At 46.1% G+C, this 21,466-nt stretch overlaps 3 protein-coding genes across 6 annotated transcripts in view; 1 reads left to right on the forward strand and 2 right to left on the reverse strand.

The window, feature by feature from the left end:
• The window catches only part of VPS35 (VPS35 retromer complex component), a 30,981-nt gene extending 23,116 nt beyond the window's left edge, over positions 1–7,865 (reverse strand). The window contains exons 1-4 of the mRNA XM_035118692.3: positions 7,586–7,865; positions 2,543–2,641; positions 1,309–1,405; positions 185–308 (exon numbers count right to left, since the gene is read on the reverse strand). Of these exons, the coding sequence (XP_034974583.3) occupies positions 185–308; positions 1,309–1,405; positions 2,543–2,641; positions 7,586–7,588 (323 nt within the window). The 5' untranslated portion in view covers positions 7,589–7,865. The remainder of the gene's footprint in view (positions 1–184; positions 309–1,308; positions 1,406–2,542; positions 2,642–7,585) is intronic.
• Positions 7,866–7,962: 97 nt separating this feature from the next.
• ORC6 (origin recognition complex subunit 6) lies at positions 7,963–14,906 on the forward strand. The gene is made up of 7 exons (XM_035118691.3): positions 7,963–8,248; positions 9,718–9,847; positions 10,122–10,285; positions 10,831–10,920; positions 11,409–11,521; positions 11,740–11,814; positions 14,073–14,906. The coding sequence occupies exons 1-7, from the start codon at positions 8,184–8,186 to the stop codon at positions 14,198–14,200; spliced, it is 765 nt and encodes a 254-aa protein (XP_034974582.2). The 5' UTR covers positions 7,963–8,183; the 3' UTR covers positions 14,201–14,906.
• An 856-nt stretch (positions 14,907–15,762) lies between these two features.
• The window catches only part of MYLK3 (myosin light chain kinase 3), a 29,674-nt gene continuing 23,970 nt past the window's right edge, over positions 15,763–21,466 (reverse strand). For all 4 annotated transcript variants that reach the window (XM_088671853.1, XM_035118689.3, XM_088671852.1 and 1 more), the window contains exons 9-13: positions 20,914–20,984; positions 20,257–20,385; positions 19,466–19,618; positions 18,137–18,269; positions 15,763–16,386 (exon numbers count right to left, since the gene is read on the reverse strand). In XM_088671853.1, coding sequence (XP_088527979.1) covers positions 16,315–16,386; positions 18,137–18,269; positions 19,466–19,618; positions 20,257–20,385; positions 20,914–20,984 — 558 coding nt within the window. In that variant the 3' untranslated portion in view covers positions 15,763–16,314. The remainder of the gene's footprint in view (positions 16,387–18,136; positions 18,270–19,465; positions 19,619–20,256; positions 20,386–20,913; positions 20,985–21,466) is intronic.

The raw sequence follows: 21,466 nt of genomic DNA on the forward strand, positions 1-21,466 counted from the left end.
TGGGAGTTGTAGTCCAAAACATCTGCCCGAGTGAGGCCACTTACTTGCTGCCCACCAAACAATGCTCCCTGCTCCCTTCTACCACAGGAAAATTTAAGGTGATATGGAAAAGCTACTGCAGTTGCAGAAAGCAAATTACTGGTCCCAGAACACAAGACGTCACCCTCGATTCTTATTTACTTACAGCCGCGGGATGATGTTTCCAGCATACTGCACCAGTTCATAGAGATCCGTCACCTTCCTTCCCTTGGCAAACTCATCCGTCAGGTACACCTCCAGGTAGTGTAGCTCATCGGAGATTGCCATATCTTTTCCTTGTGGTTAAGGATTCAGACTAGAGCAGCAGGTAGGTGGTGTGATGTGTGGGTGTGTGACTACCCAGAAGTACCAAGGGAAAATCAGTAGCCCTGGAAGAGCTCAGAATCTAATGCAGATGATGGGGGCAGCAGGAAGGAAGGTGCTGACATTTTAGAGGGCAAAAAGCTTGAGTCTTCAAGCAGAGATAGCTAGGCAAGAGGAAGAGGGAAAGTCTTTGAAATCTAATGGTTCCCAAAGTGAGCTGTACCAACCCTTGCAGGTGGTGGGATTACCTAGGAGGCAAGGGAATGGCAGGGAATACTGGAGATATAAATATTAGCTGGCATCACTAAATCAAGTTCATCAATTATGTTGAATTAATTCAACTCAGTGGTTCAACTGGATTTCAAATAAATGTTACTTTTTGGAATTTTATTATGTGGTGGTGTAGTGGTTAAGAGCGGTAGACTTGTAATCTGGGGAACCGGGTTTGCGTCTCCGCTCCTCCACATGCAGCTGCTGGGTGACCTTGGGCTAGTCATACTTCTTTGAAGTCTCTCAGCCCCACCCACCTCACAGGGTGTCTGTTCTAGGGTAGGAGGGGAAAGGAGATTGCTAGCCGCTTTGAGACTCCTTCGGGGAGTGATAAAGCGGGATATCAAATCCAAACTCTTATTATTGTTATTATTATCCCTAGTGAGTCGTGCAAACCACTGTTCTGAGTAATGCTTTTAATGGGGATGGGAGCACTGGGGATGAGTTTGTGGAACCAAGGGAGTGGTGGCCTGAAAACGTTTTGGAACCACCGTGCTAACCCAACCTTGAGAAATGTAATAAATAATACAGTTCTGGATTCCCTGCATGGGAGCAGGGAGCTGGATCATACGATGAGCAAGGAAATTGCTCCCATGGTTCTTCCATCTGCAGGTGTTGTTCCAAGTTCCCTCCCTCCCTATCACCATCACCCCAAACAAGACTCAGCTAGCCGCAAGGTAAGTCTCAAGAGGATACAGAGCTCATAATAGCTCTTTGGGGAAAGCATCGAAGTCCGCAGCTCACCAAGCATGTTAGAGGCATGTTTCAGGGCATCCATTAGCTTGTTCTTGTCCTAACAAAACAAAGCATTTAAAATTAAGATTATTGGTCGCACATCTCATTTCCCAATTAGTTCCCCCGCCCCGCCACGCAAGAGTCATACACAGATATGCACATGCCAGTGATGGCCTTTTGTAACTTTCAGGAATATCCAGTGCTCTGGAGGTCAAGGAGCGACCTGCCAATTCACCCTTCCAGAACATCCCAAAATATATTTTTTTGAGATGACATCTAGGCCACTATTTTGAACAGGCACTCAAAGGCAGTTTTACAGCAATAAGATTATATCCAAAGATAAATTAAATTTAAAAACAAAACCCAAATAAAACAGCAGAAGCTGAAAAGACAATGCCTGTCAGAAATAAATGAACTGAGAAGATTAAGAAATGTAATTTTATGCTTTAAAATGGTTGGAGAGGCAGCCTTGTAGATCCTTTGGGAAAGAGAACTCCAGAGCTGTAGCCTGTGGTGTTCTGCATTCCCTTACAGAGAAGGGATCCAGGATGGGTCTCCTTGGCAGACCTTAGACCAGGGGTCCCCAGACTTACCGGCGTTTGGGCCGGTTCCCACCGCGCTGATCGCGCGGCGGGCCGGAGGGCGGGGGAGCGTGCGCCTGTGCGGGCCGGTGGGCGGGGGAGTGCGCGCCCGTGCGCATGCGCACGGGCGCTTACTGGCGCGGCGGCGCGCTTCCAGGGTGGGAAAAGCGCCGAAAATCCATTGTGCGCATGCGCGTGGGCCTCCCCCGACCCGGAAGTGCACCAGAAATGACTTCTTCCGGGTCGGGAGAGGCCCATACGCATGCGCACAAAGGATTTTTGGCGCTTTTTTCCCAACCCGGAAGAGCGCTGCCACGCTGCGCACCGTAAGAGCGGGCGGCAGCGGCGGGGGTTGTCGCGGGCCGGATTGGCAGGCTAATTGGGCCGCATCCGGCCCCCGGGCCGTAGTCTGGGGACCCCTGCCTTAGACCTTACATAGGGGAGATGGCACTCCTTAAGTGACACTGGGCCAGATGTTGCTGTGCTGCAACACCCATCATCGACGACTGCTGGCTGAGGATAATGGGAGCTGCAGTCCAACAACACCTGAGGGGCCTGAGGTTGAAGGACTCTAGGCCCAAACTTTTAAGGGAATCAAGCCCCACAGTTCTTACCAAACACCGCTTCATTTGGAAGGATTGGACCTTGACAGCTTGAATGGCTTCATCCAGGAGCTTCTCTTGCTCATCCTGAGGAGACTGCTGTGTAGTCGGCTAGGAAAAAGGGGTGAGGGAAACAGGTGATTACTTCCTGGCAAGAACATAGGAGCAGGAGCTGCTGGGTCAGAGTGATATTCCACCTAGTCCATCACCCCACTTCCCCCAACCAGAAACCCATCAGAAACCTTCAAACCCTCCTTGTAGGCTTCTAGGAAGCTACCATTCTCCCCTGCTGTTGCTCCCCAGCAATTCATTTCCACTGGCGTGCAATCTTCGAACAACGCAGGATCCCTATGCCTCTGCTGCCTGAGGTGCATCCTTTCATTTGCTTTATTGGGCTTCATTACTGTATGGTTGGGGATCCACCCTGCAACCTTGTGGTGAAGGGCAGGTAAGGAACTTCTTAAATAAGTAGGTCACATGGCTAAATGCAGTTTATACAGTTCCATTCCACTTGGAACAACTCTCCTTCTTTCATAATTGCAGCAGATCAATCTGTTCTCATAACTGTATATCATACTGTTGTAACCCCACCTAGAACCTTATGGAAAGGGGGGGGGATCTTTTAAGTAAATAGGCAGCAGCTGATCACCCTCTCCTCCCTAAATTCGTCTAATTTTCTTTTAAAATAAGAACCCCATCTCTCGGCAACAAATTACTTAAGTTAATTATCCATTGTGGGAATAAGCTAATGGTGATTTCTTGTGGGACCAACACTACTGGTGATCAGTGATGGAGAATGCTGCACTTAGCTGCCCAAGAGTAGGCAGACAATAGAATCAGCAAGGACCTGGGACTACAGATGTAAAAGTAGAAAGTCCATTCTGGCCATAAAGAAGCATACTCTCACCCCACCCACCAGCCAAAGAACTGAAGGCTGTGAGGCTGGATATGGGGTCTTTGTTTGCTCTGTATTGGCGCAATCTGTTGTAAGCCACCTTGAGGATTCCTTGATTGAATGACAAGATATAAACACATCACAGTAAGTAAATAAGGTCCTGCAGAATGTCAACACATGGGATATTCTTCCAAGGTGGCAACAAGAAAGTCCAGCCTAGAAAGGATTTCACATGTCTTGCAAAGTTTCCTTGTTTCCATTTAATGAAATGCCAATACAGCCAACTTTTATAAAGGTTTTATTTTTCTTGGTTACCACATCGAATGATTTACCAAAATTCCAGAGGAACTGCATTTATTTTAGTGTAGAAAGCCAATTACAGTATGTTCCAAGTATATTATTTAGAGTAGTTGTACTCTGTGAAGCCTGACATTTGCTTTTAAAAGTCCATGCTGTTATATTCTTTCCCCCCCCATATCTTTCAGTAATCTTAAAAAATATATTCTATAGCCATATGTATACTGACAGCTAACAATCATGTAGCGTTCCCCTCATTTCTTGAAAACACGCCCAACACTCTTTGTTTATATTTTAAAAAGTGTATCATTTAAGACACATTTTCAGGACAACCTGACAATCTAAGTTTTCAAACAATGCATCATAAAACATAAAACACAGCAGAGACCAAAACTGCAAGCTTGTAAGTGTCTACATAAAAAGTAATGCCCATTTAGTTCACTCACTCTCAGGTGAGTGAGTACAGGGCTGCTATCTAAATATTCTAGTATTCCTCAACTCTGGGTCCTGAAAGGTTGTTAGACTACAGCTCCCATCATCCTCAGTTATCTTAGCCGATCACCAGAGATAATGGGAATTGTAGTCGTGCAACATCTGGGGACTTAGGGTTGAAGAACACTGTCTTCACCCAGCCTTCACCAAACTGGTGCCCTTCTGCACAATCATGCTGGCTGGAGCGGATGGGAGTTGGGAGTCCAAACTGGTGCCCTCCAGATGTTTTGGACTCCAACTCCCATCAACCCCTGCTGGCACGGTCCAGCTACTCTATGTCAAAGCCTCTGAATGTCCCCATAAGCAAAAGTGTTTCTAGCCGACACCCAAAGACCATTAACCTGATTTGCTTTATTGTACTTTCATATTCTGGAAGCCACCCTGGGGATTCTGGTGGTGGGAACAAGTGTATATCCTTATAAATAAATTAACTACAGTGGTACCTTGGGTTACAAACGCTTCAGGTTACAAACGCTTCAGGTTACAGACTCCGCTAACCCAGAAATAGTACCTCAGGTTAAGAACTTTGCTTCAGGATGAGAACAGAAATCATGCTCTGGTGGCGTAGCGGCAGCGGGAGGCCCCATTAGCTAAAGTGGTGTCTCAGGTTAAGAACAGTTTCAGGTTAAGAACGGACCTCTGGAATGAATTAAGTTCTTAACCAGAGGTACCACTGTATATAAATTACAATTGGAGGAGGGTGAATAGAAATGGGGAGGGTTCCACAAACGAGGATGCCACCCGTGTCACTTCTGATGGTGCAAGCACCAAGAGGAAGATGGTCATAACAGCCAGCAATGATGGTCATAACAGCCAGCAAGGCAAACAACCACATAGCAGAAGCTGACAAATTACTCTTGGTCCAGTCATTTCAACGAACTCCTTGGATGAAGATGATTTATCCCTGCTCTGATCTGAAGAATTATTCATCCCTACCATTTTCAAACACACTCGGAGCTTTTAAGTTCATCAGCTCAAGATTCAATAGTGTTCCTGACCTCCAACCATCTACCTCAATGATGGCCAAACTTGGCCCTCCAGCTGTTTTGGGACTACAACTCCCACCATCCCTAGCTAACAGGACCAGTGGTCAGGGATGATGGGAATTGTAGTCCCAAAACAGCTGAAGGGCCAAGTTTGATCGACCTCAATGCCAGCTTTTCCATGCAGCTGCACAGCCTTGTTAAGTATAACGCAGTCTTCCTCAAAGTGATACTCATCAGATGTTTTTGGATTACAAATCCCATAAGCTCCAGCCAGCGCTACCAAAAGGTTGTTGTCCAATAATCTCTAGAAGACTCCATGTTGGCTATCCCAACATCAGAGGAAGAGGTCTCCTTGGGCTCAAAGAAGGCGCTTTTCCAACAAAAGAATGGTACACAAGAAAGCTAGGAGTTCGTCTGTTTTCACAAACATATGTAGGACTTGGGGGGGTTGCAATTAGCATATATATCAAACCTGGCTGTTGATCGAGGTAGCTTTCTCATTGTTAACAATTTAAAAATATTTGCACAGCATTTGACCACTCAGGTGCCCAACCCCTGATGCAACACCTAACAAGGTCTTAAGTCACGCATGATAACAATAAAATATAGAAGACTCTTGGATCACTTCCAAGACGTGAATGGCTCTCTCACGAGCCCATCAAATTCATAACCTTTACTGTTGACCCAGATTTCACATTTGTTCCTCTCTTTTGTATATTATTTCTGTATCTGCATATGAAGACGTTTCCATGCACACAAAGCCCACAAAGCAGGGAACCTTTGGACCACCAGATGTTGCTGGACCCCCATTTCCCATCAGCCCTACCCTAACATCTCAGTATTTTAAGGTGCTACAAGACTCTGTACTTACTAGGGCACTACTAGATAGTGTGGGGCTTACTTCTGAGTAAGTTCCCACAGGATTGCAGCATTAGTCATGAAGGAAGCCACACCTGGAGCCATTTACTGCTTTCCCCCTTCTGGAAAAAGTATTTGCTAGCTAAGCAGAACCTTTGCAGTTCCACATGAACTTGAGACTTCCTTAATTCAAGTGGTCTTTTAATTTAGCAGTTTAAATTACTTTAGTTGTAGAGTGCAATTCTAAGCACACTTCTTGAAGATAATAAACCCCCATTGAGCTCAGTAGTAAACATACTTAGGGTTGTGCTCAACTTCTTTTTTTTAAGTGTGTATTGTGGGAGTTTTAAAACATAAATGTTTTATGCTGTACACTGTCCTGAACCTGACACAATAAAGAGTGGCATTAAAATGTTCGGTTCTTATTGTTGCATTTTTAATATTGATACGCTTTGTTACAGTTATATGTTTGTCCCTTTTCAGAGCCAACCCCTTATAAAGCCATGGAGAAAAATGAACTTTACAGTGCAAAGCACTGAGTGGTTGAAGACAGATGTGTAAGAGATTCTGAATAAGATCACCAAAATTCTCTTAAGGAAAGGCATTAGTAAGAATTTTGGCAGACATTCTTAATGCCTGAAGTGAAGGGGTCCAAAGAAATATTAACTGGGCAACTTCCACAACTGCGAGGCCACCACCAACAAGGCCTTCTGGTGAATACTCATGAGCCTAACCAAATTCTCCAGTCAGTACACAAGCACATATTACAGGCAGTATCATAGGAGTGCAGGCAATCTTAAAGTAATTCATTCCCAACCAATTTAGGGTAGCCCTCCCCAACAATGTGCCCTCCCATCAGTCCAGGTCAGCACAGCCACGCTACCTGGGAATGACCGCCCAAAACATCTCTAGAGCAACAGTGGGGAACCAGTGCACTACAACTCCCAAAGCCCTAGCAAGCATGCCCAATGGCCAGGGACAACAGAAGTTGTTCTTCAGCAACATCTGGAGGGTCAAAGGTCACCCACACCTGTTCTAGAGGTTGAGGAAAGGCGGGCTTGGGGGCCTTAAAGGTTAATAGCAGCCCTTTTGAGTTGCGCTGAGAAACACACCAGCAGTCAGCACAACTAAACACAAAAGTCATGTTGCGTGTTCAAACCTCCCGTCCCGTTCACTTTTAGCGCCCTGACAGCTTCCTTTGGCAGCAACAGAAGTTCCCCAAGCCGTCTTCAAGATGCAGCCCCACGGAAAGCACATTACAGTAGTCCAGCTCTGCAGTTTCCACGTTTTGACTGCAATGCACCCAAAGAACACTTATCGATGGCTATATAAATAGAACCAATTAACTGATAAGGCTTAATATATTTAATTGGGGGGAAGGGATAACCACCAGCAGCCAGGCCAACAGCCTTGCCCCATAGAAAGGACTGCAGAGGAGGAGGAGGAGGCCTGCGCAGCCCCTCTTTGCCAAGGCGACCCCCACCCACCACCCCTCTTTATCACCCCCTTTTTCTTTTTCTTACTCACCATAGTGGCGCGTCGCTCACTGCAACCCCCGCAGCGCTTGCAACAAATCCCCTCCTAGCTAGGCGCCTGCTCAGCCGCCCCCCCACTTCCCACCGCTGTCATGTGACAAAGGAAACCCGCTCTGGACCCCGCCTCTTTTTCTTCTACTCTCGCTCCCGATTGGCCAAAAGCCGAAGGGGGAAGTCTCCCTTCCGCTGCAGTGATTGGCTCTCAGGAGCGGCGACGGACGCTCCGTTCCGCCAATAGGGCCTCCACGCTCCTCGGGCTTGTCTTCCTGACTGATTAGGCGCCTCTTCGCTATCCCTTCCTCCTGGAGAGCTGTAATAGGATGGAACGGCGCTACGTCACGTTCCGGAGAAGGAAGGAAGGGAAGGAGTGGGTTGAGGAGAGCCTCCGGCGAGTGACAGCAAAGGAGTGGGTGGAGCCAGGGCGGGGACGTTCGGAGAGGCAGCCGAGCGTTCGAAAGGGGCGCGGCAAGCGTGTCGCAACGTTCCCGGCAGGCTTTGAAGGTGTCGCGTCCTCCCATGCGCGCGCGGGAAAGAATTGGATCGTAGCAGCCGGGTTGGTGGAGGCGTAGGCTGAGTTTAGCGGGCCGGAAATGGAGCGCGAAGTGATCCAGTGTTTGGCTTCCAAGCTGGGCGTCACTGCGCCCGGAGTTATAAGGTGAACTGGGGAAAGGGGATTTATTTTATTTCATTGCATTCATTCATTCATTGAATTTTTGTATTTGTTTATTTGAAGGCCTTTGGTATTTGATTATCTGGGGCCTCTTTGAAGTTAGAGGGATGTTTTAATCCTGCCTCAAAAAAAACTTTTAGATTTTTCTTCGTTCCCCACCCCCACCCCTTTTATGCCAGTTCTAATGTATGTGTTCCTTTACGTATTGTCATTTTGAGTTACGGGGAGGAAGTGGTAGGGAGCGACCAATAAGTTAACAGTGATGGCTTCTTTCTATCCCACCCTTCAAAGGGAGGCAAACAGACACACCATTATTTAAAAGCAAAGAGAAAAGCAAAAATATTCTAAAGCAATCAAAACATCTGAAAACAGTTGCAATTAAAACATCGAAAAGCAGTTTGGGTTAAAAACTATCTTGCCTTTAATGACCTTGGGGGTTCATAGAATATATTTCTTGGTCTTTCCTTTAGTTAAGTCCTCTGAGTTCTCTCCCAAATGTTCAGACCTGTATAAACCAGCTGCATTCAAATTGGCTTGACACAAAAATATTATTTTCATGATAACCTATACGCTACAAGGGCCCAGTTGCTGGATCGGACTGAAGCCTTTATCCTTGTGCTCGCTGTACTTTTAAAGCACATCCAAAGTGCTTGCTTTCCCTCAAAGGATTCTGGGTTCCTTAAAGGCTACTGGGAATTGCAGCTTCATAGGTGTTAACTACAGTGCCCTGGATCCTTTGCAGAAAAGCACGTGGTTTGAAAGTACTTTAAAGGTATAGCATACAGTCATTCTTCTGGTTAAGTACGCTTCAGGTTGAGTTCTTTCAAGATAAGTACTCCACAGACCCGTCTGGAACGGATTAATCCACTTTCCATTACTTTCAATGGGAAAGATCGCTTCAGGTTAAGTACGGACTTCCGGAACCAATTAAGTACTTAACCTGAGGTACCACTGTATGGTCCAGAGTTGGACCATAAAGAAGGCTGATCGCCGAAGAATTGATGCTTTTGAATTATGGTGCTGGAGGAGACTCTTGAGAGTCCCATGGACTGCAAGAAGATCAAACCTATCCATTCTTAAGGAAATCAGCCCTGAGTGCTCCCTGGAAGGACGGATCGTGAAGCTGAGGCTCCAATACTTTGGCCACCTCATGAGAAGAGAAGAATCCTTGGAAAAGACCCTGATGTTGGGAAAGATTGAGGGCACTAGGAGAAGGGGACGACAGAGGACAAGATGGTTGGACAGTGTTCTCGAAGCTACGAACATGAGTTTGACCAAACTGCGGGAGGCAGTGCAAGACAGGAGTGCCTGCCGTGCTATGGTCCATGGGGTCACGAAGAGTCGGACACGACTAAACGACTAAACAACAACACCACTGTATATGCAGGTTCTGTTTGGTTCTGCCCCTGCTGTGAAAATGGAATTAACCGTCTCTTCTCTTTGCTGCACCACAGGAAAGCTGAAGAGTATCTGCGCCTGTCTCAAGTGAAATGTGCAACCTTGCTGGCTCAGATGACTGCCACAAGCAAAGCCGTGATCTGCCTGGACTTGGCTGCTGCCTTCACAAAAAACCCCGTGGACAAAGTAATAAATGGTTATACGACCACCTCCCCACCCCAAATGCTTTTTTCTTAAGCCATCTCTTTTGACTGCACATGGCAAAGCCTTGAAACAAGAGCAAAAAAATTATTAACAGAAGTTTCTTGCATGCCACCCCACACATACCTATGCAAAACCACCTTCCTTTAAGCTGGTTGAATAGAAGGGATCCTTATTTACCCCAGGCGACTAGGTAAGAGGCTGTTGCTTGCAAGGAGAAATTGTCTCATGGTTTTCTGTGCTTTTCTTCCCTCTCAAGGCTTATTTAGTGAAACTTTCTGGCATGAACAAGACAGCTTACCAGAGCTGCATGAGGTCATTTGAGAGCCTCCTGGGTGTGCATTCCAGCCTTGGCATCCGAGATCTGGCTGTTCAGTTTTGCTGCCTGGAAGCAGTGAATATGGCCTCAAAAATACTTCAAAGGTAGGGAATTTTAAAGGAGATCCTGCAGCTCAAGCTTTTACCCTTGCTTTTAGGAAATGTCAGCGGGGCCAACAACAAAATGTTCTGGTTTGTTGTACAGGCAAGTCCAAATTTACACAGGGGTTACGTTCCAAGGCACCACACGTTTAAGTGAAATCACGTATATTTGAAACACCACTGAAAAGCCTGCAAAGACCCTATTCAATCCCTTTTTATGACACTTCCGGGTCACTTCCGGGTTTGGCACAATGTGTGTGCGCGCAGTCACAGACATAACGGACGTGCCTAAAATGATCGCTGCCTATATTCCTGTTCAGAGTTCTAACCAGTGAGGATACTCTGTTCCAAGGCCCCTGAGCATGCTCAGTCCACATTGGGCTGCTTTTGGAAAGTTTCCTACAGCCTACTGATGCCCATCTCACGTGTGCATGGCGCTATTTGGCTGCATCAACTCTCTGTTTGAGAGCTTCACTCCCTTCTGTGCAACCTCTGTTAGTGTCATGACAAAACGGCTGCTGTTTCAGAAAGTGGCTTTGCTCTTTCAGGTATGAATCCAGCCTGCCAGAAGCTCAGAAGATGGATCTCGATTTGTCCAAGTCCTTATTCACCACCGCAGCATTATTTACAGCTTGCAGGTAAAGTTTGCCCAGGTTCCATTTTGTATTTGGGGTGGGGTTGGTACTGAGAAGTTCTCCTTGTGTTAATTCTGCTCAGGTGATGGGCAGGTGGGGATAGCAACTAGGATTCTGCACCAGGAAGAAATGCAGAGATTGTTTAGAACAGAGGTTAGCAGCCTTTTTGCCCCAGAGGGCCACACGCTGCAGGGAGTACGCAGTCAAGGGCCACATGCTCATGGTTGGGGCCTGAGCTGCAGATGTAGCTGAACTACAGCACCCATTGTACCTGGCCATGGGTCATGCTTGCTGGGGCTGATGGGAGTTGTAGTTCAGCAGGATCTGGAGGGCACCATTTTTGGCCACCCCTGCATTTTCTAGACGTCCAGCTTCCCGCAGGCAAACCCTTACTTGCTACAGGCAAGTGACTGTTTACAATCGGAGCGAAGAGTATGGTGAAATATTCGGTCGGATGATCCTTTTGAAAATCAGCCGGCTTCTTCTTGCAGGTGTTTGAAACTTAAAGTGGATAAGAACAAAATGGTAGCTGCGTCTGGGGTGAAGAAAACCATATTTGACCGTCTCCACGGCCAGCTAGAGAAGATAAGCCAGCAAATGGGCCGTATGTATTTCTTATCCATCCCTTGTAGCCTCAGTCCTCTGTCTCCAGCATGTGCATGTGATAAATTTTACCCATGATCTGAAACAGAGGTGAGGAGCTTGTGATGCTGCTGGATGCCTGAAAATTGGCTGGGTGATGGTAACGACTTCCCGCCCTGGTCTAGAAATCCAGATTTAACATAAACCACACTGAGGAGCTTGTTCTCTCTTCTTCCAAAGGTGAAAGTGTTCCATTGGCCACGGAGGCCTCCAAACCTCAGGAGACCTTGCTGGAAAGCCTTGGCAAGGACGTTGGTAGGTGAAACTTGACTCGCTCGCCTACTGCTTCTGCAAAACAGGGTCCTTTGTTGGAAACTTGGGAACCAGGCCCTAAGAGCAGCTTCAGTGATAGGAAAGTGTTCTCAGCTGTATTGGATGAACCAGTTTGGGGCGTCCAGGGTTGGTAAAAGTCAAAAAGTCGTCTTGCTGTTTTAATAGTGATATTTAGAGCAATGTGTTGTTTTTATTAGTCGCTTTCTAAACAACCAATGTGTGGTAAAGATAGTTAAAAACATGAAAACAGCCAATACATTTAAAACCAAACTAAAAACCATACAGAGTAGTCCTTGCGGCAGTCACCTTTTCGTCCAGCTGGGAAGGTTTTTCACAACTAAAACGTCTTTGGTTGTTTCTGGAAAGTAGAGAGAGTATCTCCCCAGGAAAGTGTATTGCAGAGAACGGGGCAGCCACACTAAAAGCCCCACTCTGAGTTCCTGCAGAGCAGGCTTCTGAGATCTTTAGAACTTGCAGGATAAACTCTTCCACAGACCATAGTGATCTACTATGGATTAAGGTAAACTAGTCCTAAGTTGTAAAGGGCCTTATTATGTTAGCACCAACACCTTGAACTTGGCAAAGTAGCAATTGGCATAAATTGTAATACCACAGTTTTGGCGACATTCCATGACATACCCTGTTTCTCATATTTTAAGACATACCCATAAAATAAGCCATAGCAGGATTTTTAAGCATTCAGGGAATATAGGCCATACCCCGAAAATAAGACATAGTGATAGGCGCAGCAGCAATGCCGGCCGCGGCAGGAGGAGGAGGAAAAAAATAAGACATCCCTTGAAAATAAGCCATAGTGTGTTTTTTTGAGGAAAAAATAAATAGAAGACCTGTCTTATAATATGAGAAACACGGTACCATATTTTATATATACCGTATATCTATAGATAGACCCTGTCATCTTCTGGTCTATGTAAAGGCCACTGGAGCTGGTGTGTGTGCATCCATTTGCTGTAGGCAAAACTGGCTGGATTCTTAGCTCCATGCAGACACACATGTGGACCAGCTTTGATAGGTGTGATTAGCCACCCACCTGTCATTCACCTGACTGTCATGCTGGCATGGTGCTTTGCAAGCATCTGATCAGCAGTGCCTGCAAACCACACAGGAGCTACTTTGTTACCTGTTACACACACTTTGTTACACACACATACCTGGTGCCAGGTACAAGGCAGTTGGACGTAGCTTGGCCAAAACAAAAAAAAGCCCGATGAACCAAATAGGGAATCTAATTAGGTTTCCGGGCTGGAATTTCCCCATCCCCACGGCTGTTCTGAGCCAACCATCTCCTGCAAGACCTTTGCCCACCCTCACAGATCATGCTGAGCCCCTGCCTCTTGAGTTAACATCTGCAGCAGAAAACAGGTTCCTCCAGTGATGGAAGTGTTCTGCATTCAAGTCAGACATCTTGTGTTTCTCAAGCAATTGTGCAAAGCACATCCCATGCCTGGAAGATTGGGTCCAGCCAGATGTGGGAACCTGGCAAAAGCTAAACTGGTCACCATCTGGGCAGTGCCTGAATGGGGCTCTATTTTTGAATTCTGAAACAGCAGACAGGATATAAATAAGAGTAAAATAAAAAGGTAAGACAAGGACACACTAGTCATCTTGATTCTCCCCAAACCTTACAACTGGGGATGACTCAAGAGAACTCTCTGCCACATCTATTGCTCCCCTTTATTTCCAATGTTGTGCCATTGCTTATGTAGCTAAAGCATTTGCTATCCACAAGAGGGTGGTGTCTGCAAGCTCAAAGGATCCCCAAGGTTTGCAGACATATAGCAGAAGAGGTGCTAATACTTGTCCTCAGGGTTAAATAAGATTGACTGGCCTCCATGCTGTGGAACCCTCTTCCAGCGGAGATTCGTCAAGCATCCTCTCTTATGACTTTCCAGCAGCTATTGAAGGCCTTTATTCATGCCAGCAGGCCTATGCAGCTGTCTGAAAGGTCGCTTGAGCAACCAGACCTTTTAATGATTGTTTTGTACTTCTTTTATTACTATTTTAATATGGTTGCACACTGCCCTGATGCTTTGCAAGAAGGCGGGACTACAAATACTTTCATACGTAAATATATATTTGGGAGGGGGAGAACTTGATGACTGAGAGGGTGCAGCAAGTCCTTAACCAGCTAGAAGGATATTTGATTTGGGTTCTCCCCCACTACTTGTTGTACGAGCATCTTCTCCAAAGTCTTGTCTCTCTTTTCCACCCCACAACAGCAGATGAAACGGAAGCAGAGGCCCCTCGCAAGCGTCCAAAAATTGAAACGGAGGCAAAAGAAGAGTATGAAGAATGGAAGAGGAGAATTTTGGAAAACGCAGCCAAATCACAAAGGGACAGTGTTTGACCACAGCAGGCAGCTCTTCTGGGATTTTTAGAATCAATGGTATTTTTAGGCCAGCAACCTTCGTGGTGGTTTTTCTTGGGCACTGGTTTGAGTGCGCACACTTCCCAGCTGGGTGTCGTAGCACAAAACATGGATTGTGGGAATTGGCCTCTGCTTCCTGCTTCCTCCCCTGGAGGCTTCTGGGATGAATGCAGAAAGCCCGCCCTACTGATGGGTTCTCCTTGGTCAGGAGGGCTACACTACTGAAATGGCCCTCAAAACGTGTGAGCTCTTTATTTTGCTGTTGAGGGCCTGTGAACTCCACGTTATATTGTTCAAGAAAGTTTGGAACTGTTTTTGCAGTGAGAAAGAACTTCTGTGCCGCAGCTCAGATTTTTGGAGGTGGAGGGAGCCTTCCATGTTACGACAAATTCTGGATTTGGCAATCCAGGCATCTCAGCCATAACCATGCTTGCTCAGATGTAAACCATTATTTGCAGTGGAAGTTGCTTCCACAGAAGACACTTCAAATCGGGGTGCAAAGATTTGGTATCTGAATATGCCTGCTGCCAATTCATTCCCACTTCCAGCCCTTCAAAATCTTATTCGACAACACAATTTTTAACTCCACATTCTTACTCTGTCTCTCAAGTTTATTTTTATTGTGGCTTTGTGTAAGACATCCCTCCCTTGCAGCAACATCAATAAATACTTTTATTTCTATATATTTTTCTTCCTCTCCTTTTTAGTCTTGTTTTTCAAATGACACAGAGCAATATATAAATCGGAGTTACTGTTGTTTCCCTTTCTTGCTGCCAGTCAACCGCGTTCCAAATTATATGCATGAATGCAGAACTCGTCATTGATGAATCCCCTACATGGAAGTTTAAAATATGCATGTCTGAGGCTGCTGAAGGAGGTGTAAAAAACAGAAAACCCGCCCCACTGAGAATAGCCAGTTGGTAGTGTAGTGGTTTAGCATGTTGAATGACAGTTTCTCCAGTTTGCAAACAGGCCCCAAAAGGTTGATCCCTAATAGATCCTGCCTTTCCCACAAGGTGAGACTGCACCTCCCTCCCCGGGTGTCTGGTAATAAGTCGGTAATAACTGATGTTATGGATCACAGCAAACCTTTGTGTGGATCACCACAGGCAATTAGGGCATAAACAGGTGTGTCATCAGTGTGTAATTTGTAATTACTGATTTGCAATAGGGTCGTACCTGCAAGAATTTCCAACTAAGTAAACGTAAAGAAAAAGAATTAATTTGCTGTGATAGCTGGTTGGGTTTTTCAATTGCACAACTCGTCCTCACCAAAAGAGAAGTGTTCCTTGGTTGCCTTTTGAGTGTCTGCTGGCTGATTTTAAGAATTTGGAGATCAACTTATTGATCTGCAGGAACTTTGATGAACGTTCACACTTGTCTATGTAAGTTGTCTCACTGTGAGGCTCGTGAGATGCTTAAGGTAAGTGGTGCTGCCCTCATAGCCACTGTTTTTACACCTGGCTCAGGTGGAGGGACCCCAGTATTATTGTAAAATAGAAAGGAAATCCCGCAAGCCTGAAGCATCTCTACCCTCCATCCTGGATTAATATAATTATTTATTGCAACCAGCAGTGGCGACAAAGCGGAAGGCGGCAAATGGGGTCAAGCAGCAGCAGAGGAAGCAAAAGTGCCTGATGGGAAACAAATGTTTGGGAAGGTACACAAATTGTTTCGTCGCACCCACCCAATGTACTAACTTGAAAGCAAACAGGCTGAAATCAGCTGTAAGCAAGGACGCGGTGTGTTGCTTTGTTCTAGCATGCTCCTCACAGTTCTCAAACTACTCTCAAAGGAAACCAGCCCCACTCAGATAGGGTCACTGCTAAGCACTAAGATAGAATTGGAGAAATGAAGGTATTGTGAGGCAAGACTCGTGGTCACCGTCCCCCCCCCCCCCACAACAGAACCCATTTCCTCCTTGTATAGCAAGTCCCGTCCTATCCTATTAGGGCTCAAAGGCAGAAACTTCAGCACGCTTGTGGCTATGGGATAATGGGAGAGGAAGAAATGCATCCTAATTGCCCAAACGGGTGAGGGTGGGCCAGTGGCTAAAAACCAGAGTCCTTCCGTTTTCGGTCTTCTACAACAGGTTATACAGGATTCTCAGTCATGCTCGGGAACCTCCTCAGCCTGTTGGCAGCGGCCACTACATAGAAATGCTTCTGCAAAAGAAAACAAACCACACCGGGATGTTAAAAGAGTGACAGGATTGGGTGTCGTGTCGCACAGGAAGAAGACTGAGCTGGAAATGGTTTGAATCTTGCTTCATTGTATCGACACTACTGGGTCAGGCCAATGGCCCATCTAGCCCAGCATCCAGTTCTCACAGTGGCCAGCCGGATACCTATGGGAAGCCCCAAGCAGGATCCAAGCACAAGAGCCTTCTCCCCACCTGTGATTCTCGGCAACTCTCAATCAGAGGCGTATTGCCTCTTGGGACCTTTTGGACAGCTTCCTACTCATCTAGCCTGCTGGGTATCCTTTTTCTGCCCAGTTGCCAGCATACCCAACGCCTGGAGGTGTAATTGCAACCATTTGGGGCATGTCAAGGTGTTGACAGGCTCAAAGAACAAAGAAGCAGCTGCCTCTGGTCCTTGTCATGCAGACAATGCAGAGTGATACCTGAACCCTCCTGGGGGGAGGCGGGACATGAAATTCTTAATATCTTCGTGGAGCAAACGCCTTTTTGCAGTCAATGCCTTTCTTGTGGTTACTCCTCCAGCACTGCAACCACGATAGCTCAGATACTGAGGAATAGCAATGGCCATACAGGAGATGTCAGATTCAAATGGACTGGGAACAGAGGGAGTTCCCTTATACCAGGCATAGGCAAACTCGGCCCTCCAGATCTTTTGAGACTACAGTTCCCATCATCCCTGACCACTGGTCCTGTTAGCTAGGGGTGATGGGAGTTGTAGTCCCAAAACACCTGGAGGGTTGAGTTTGCCTATGCCTGCCTTACACAGAGTCAGGTTTTTGCTGCATCTGGCTCAGTGTTGTCTACACTGACCGGCAGCAGATTCCAGGCCCACCTGGAGATGCTGGGGATTGAACCTAGAACCTCCTACATGCAAAGCAGATGTTCTGCCAGGAAATCTCATAAGAATGTAAGAAAACTCCTGCTGGATCAATCCTCTGTTGTTGTCTAGCACCCTGTTAAGCACAGTGGCCAAGCAGATGCATTTTGGAAGCCCATAAATGGTGGACTGGAAGGCAACAGCCGTCTCCTGCAGCTGATACTCAGAAGCACACTGACTGCATAAATGCACCATTGTTGCATCAATTATTATTAATTACAGTGGTAACTCTGGTTAAGAACTTAATTCGTTCCGGAGGTCCGTTCTTTACCTGAAACCGTTCTTAACCTGAGGTACCACTTTAGCTAATTGCGCCTCCCACTGCCGGCACGCAATTTCTGTTCTCATCCTGAGGTAAAGTTATTAACCCGAGGTACTACTTCTGGGTTAGCGGAGTTTGTAACCCAAAGTGTTTGTAACCCGAGGTACCACTGTAATTAAATTTGTCACCTTTATTGCCATGGCAACTCCAAGCAACTTACAATACTTTAAGCAAAAAACAAAACATGAAACCTACATGAAAACATCCCACCCACTCAAAAAAGGCCATAGATAGATAAAAGCCAAAGGCCTGGTTAAAAAGGTAAGTTTTTTGCCATTATAATCATGGTGCCAGGCGAGCCTCAATGATGTATTACAGAATATGCTTGCTAACAGAACAATTGACTGGAGGCACCCCTGGTCACAAATTGTTTAGGGTTTTCATTTCTGAGTAAGAAGAACTTGAACACGGCCTGGTAAGCTGAGAGAGGCAGCCAGTGGGCATCATGGATGACAACCACAATGACCTTGAATGGTGCTTGGAAAAAGAGTCAGAAGTCAATGTAGAGCTTACTTTCCATTTCCTTTGAGCCATGTAACGCCGTAGTAGCAGCTGAGACCTCAAGCGCACCTTGGATTTCTTGGCTTTGCCAGGCAGGTCTGTCAGCCATTCGTGTTTAAGGCAATTTGAGGCACTTGTTCTGCCACTGTGAAGATACGAGGGAGGGTGGAAGAGAATTTGTGAGTGGACACACGAGGTAGAATCTGACCTTCTCCGGAAATGAAACAAGAGTCATTCAGCATTAGGCTTGAATGTCTTGTTTGATTATTTTGGAACCAAATGAAAGCAAACAGGTTGCATGGATGGTCTACATCAGCGGCGGGGAAGTTCTAGCCTGCAGGTCCCTGAATTTGGCCTGTGAGGTCGTTTTGGGCAAACCACACCCACCTGTCAGTCACTGAGATCTGTTATCGATTTTCAAGAAAATTTTACTAGGTTTAGAAATAAAAAATAGAAATAAACACACATCAATAAAGTCATACTGTATGTGGAGATTCTCCAAATCTCACGACTTCCCCCCCATCCCGTCCATGGAGTCTTATTTTAAACATCTACAACTGCATATTAGTCTGTACTCCAGTTTCTATATTGAACCATATTATCCATAATGTTTTTTACACTACAAGTGTGTCAGAATCCTGCTCTTGTTTCCATCTGCTTACAGTGACCTAGATAACTCATAAAAATTTCCCATTCTTTTATCAAGTTTTTATCCTCTTGGTTTCTGAGTTTTCCAGTCAGCTTTGCCATCTCGGCATAGTCCATCAACTTGGTTTGCCATTCTTCTCTGGTAGGGACTTTGTCATCTTGCCAACTCGGAGCAAATAACATCCACAAGATCTGTTATCTCCAATCTGAGCACCGACTGCTAAGACTGGAAGATAAGGGATCTCTTATTACCTGTGTTAGCACCACTGGAGACAAGATTCTGCTGCTTCTTTAAGTCATAGCAGGCAGAGACTCATCTCAGATCTTAATGCTGTAGGTAAAAGAGAAGCTTCTGCAGGGATTCTGAATCACCTGATGTCATGACATCAAGTGGGAGGCCCTGTCCATGCATCAGAAATAACCCACGGAGAGTGCATCAGTCCTTGATTCATCCTTTGGTTTGAGAAAGGTTCCCTATCCCAGCGTACATACAGACCATAGAAGCCCATTCCCCTCCATCGCTCCAGTGTGCAAAAGATGGGAAGCAGGTTCATTGGGCACAAGGACAAAGGTGGATTCAGCTGGGTTGAGAATTTTCAAGGGAGTCTGGCAGGCTGGGTGATTGTATCCAAGTCAAGGGGTGGCAACAAGATCCTAGGAATAAATCGCTTTTTTTCGAACGAGGCACTGTACCTTTTCTCCTTTATCAGGAGCCTGGAAACAAAGTCTTTTGCTTCTTCCGACACTTGTTCAAACGCTTCCGCATCAAAATCCCAGCTGCAATTGACAATGTAATTCATGGTCTCCGTGTCAGTTTCTCCCAAGAAGGGCGACAAGCCGCTCACTCTGAAACAGGAAACCACAGTGTCATATGGAGACACTCCTGCCTCTTTGCATGTCAGGTGCCTCTCTACCTGGGAGAAAGGTTTCCCAAGAGGCTGTGCAACCTGTCTAGTCTGATGCAGTGGAAGAACAGCACAGTGTGCAGGGCCTTCTCGGCGGCTGCTCCAGCTCTCTGGAACATTCTGCAAGGGGGCGGAAATCCAGCCTAGAGATGGGCAATCTGCAGCACTCCAGGTTCTTGCTGGACTACAAGTCCCATCATCAGCTTCCCTGAATATTGGCCATTCTGGCTGAGGCTGATGAAGTTGGACTGCAACAACACCTGGAGGGCCAATAAATTTAATAAATAATAATAAGATAAATAAAATGTGCCAATGCGCTCCAACTAGTGCTGCTTTGGTGCTACGGTCTGAGTGTGTAAATATAGCTGCGTCACAAGGGGTTTTCCCTCTTTTGCTATGTGACACCCACCCCTCTCCCTTTTCCACATGCATCATCCCCACGCTGAAGGATAACACAATGATCAGCTCTCTTGTGGGTCCACAGAGTCTCCCGACAGAAGTCTTCTGCACCCTGACCTTACAAAAGGCCACTCAGTGGCCTTTTCTACGTAGCTAATGTTCTCCAGAGGGTTTACTCACAGCATGTATGCTATGACGCCCACGCTCCACATGTCTGTTGGGAAAGACACAAAGTCATAGTTCACCACTTCGGGAGCCAAAAACTCTGGCGTGCCAAAATTAACTTTCAGCTTCTCACGGGGCTTGTACCTTGATGAACAATGAGGAAAAAGAAAGAGAGAGGTGCAGATTTGTCAGCGATAAAGTGATGCTCCAGTAGGCAGGCGCATGGACCATGCAGGGATGACAAACCTGCCAGTGGTCATTGGACTACAACTCCCATCATCCTTGACCATTGGCTGCGTTGACTGGGGCTGATGGGAGCTGGAGGTGCCCAGCTGTACTATACATACAGCTAAACACTCTTATCATGCCATTGAAAACACGCAGGCTTCGCCTTTCCATTGCAAGGATAGGAATTCAGCACCATGCTATTATGATATCAGCTCAAGCATTTCAGCTTGCTGAATGGAACAACTGCCCCCCCCTCTGTGCACTGTTCAAGGCGTTTTTCCAACACCCTCTCAAGAGCCAAGGGGTGTGGGGTCAGGGGAAGAAGAAAGGGGAAAACCTGCTGCATTAGCGGGGCTTATTGTGTGAACTCCCAAACATGGATAAAAAGTATTAGATGAAAGAAAACATTAGCAGCCAAAAGAAGTGGGGGGTGGGGAGGCTTACCTCCTTGCTAATCCAAAATCTATTATTTTAATCTGGTTTCCTGTGCGATTCACACACAGTATGTTCTCAGGCTGCAGGGGAAGAAGAAGGCATGCTTAGATTAGTCTGAGAAGTCGTCATCTGCAATCTTTGTATGTGATTATAATGAATTCTTTTGCAAAGCTCATCCCTGTAAAATTATGTTTCAGCATGGCGAGGGGAAAGCCCCAAGTTCAAATGTTATTTGCTCAGGCGCCAAAACATGATGAATTTTGCCCACTGGGTGGGCCTTGGATGCCTGATTTCAAATGAAGTGTTGTGGTTAGCGTGTTGTACTAGGGCCAGACAGACCCGGGTTGAAATCCTCACTTAGCCATGAAGCTTACCAGCTGACCTTGGCAACACAGATATCGACAACATATAGCCATAAATTATGATAAAGCTGTGTTTTTTTAAAACAAACAAAAAACCTGTTGTTTTTAAGTAAGTAAAGTATAAAAAATCCGGGGGGGTGTGTGCCACCATTCTCACTGGATTGTGAATGGCAGGTGTTACTGAATTTTAACGATACAAT

This window comes from Zootoca vivipara, chromosome 6, assembly GCF_965207765.1.
Source record: "Zootoca vivipara chromosome 6, rZooViv2.hap1.1, whole genome shotgun sequence".
NCBI lineage: Eukaryota > Metazoa > Chordata > Lepidosauria > Squamata > Lacertidae > Zootoca > Zootoca vivipara.

What these genes read in the sequence shown, in the direction of transcription:
- ORC6 (XM_035118691.3), top strand. Translation starts at nt 8,184, where the DNA reads ATGGAGCGCGAAGTGATCCAGTGTTTGGCTTCCAAGCTGGGCGTCACT. An exon ending in CAAAAAACCCCGTGGACAAA is followed by an intron (nt 9,848 to 10,121) that starts GTAATAAATGGT and finishes TTCCCTCTCAAG; the next exon opens with GCTTATTTAGTGAAACTTTC. An exon ending in GATAAGCCAGCAAATGGGCC is followed by an intron (nt 11,522 to 11,739) that starts GTATGTATTTCT and finishes CTTCTTCCAAAG; the next exon opens with GTGAAAGTGTTCCATTGGCC.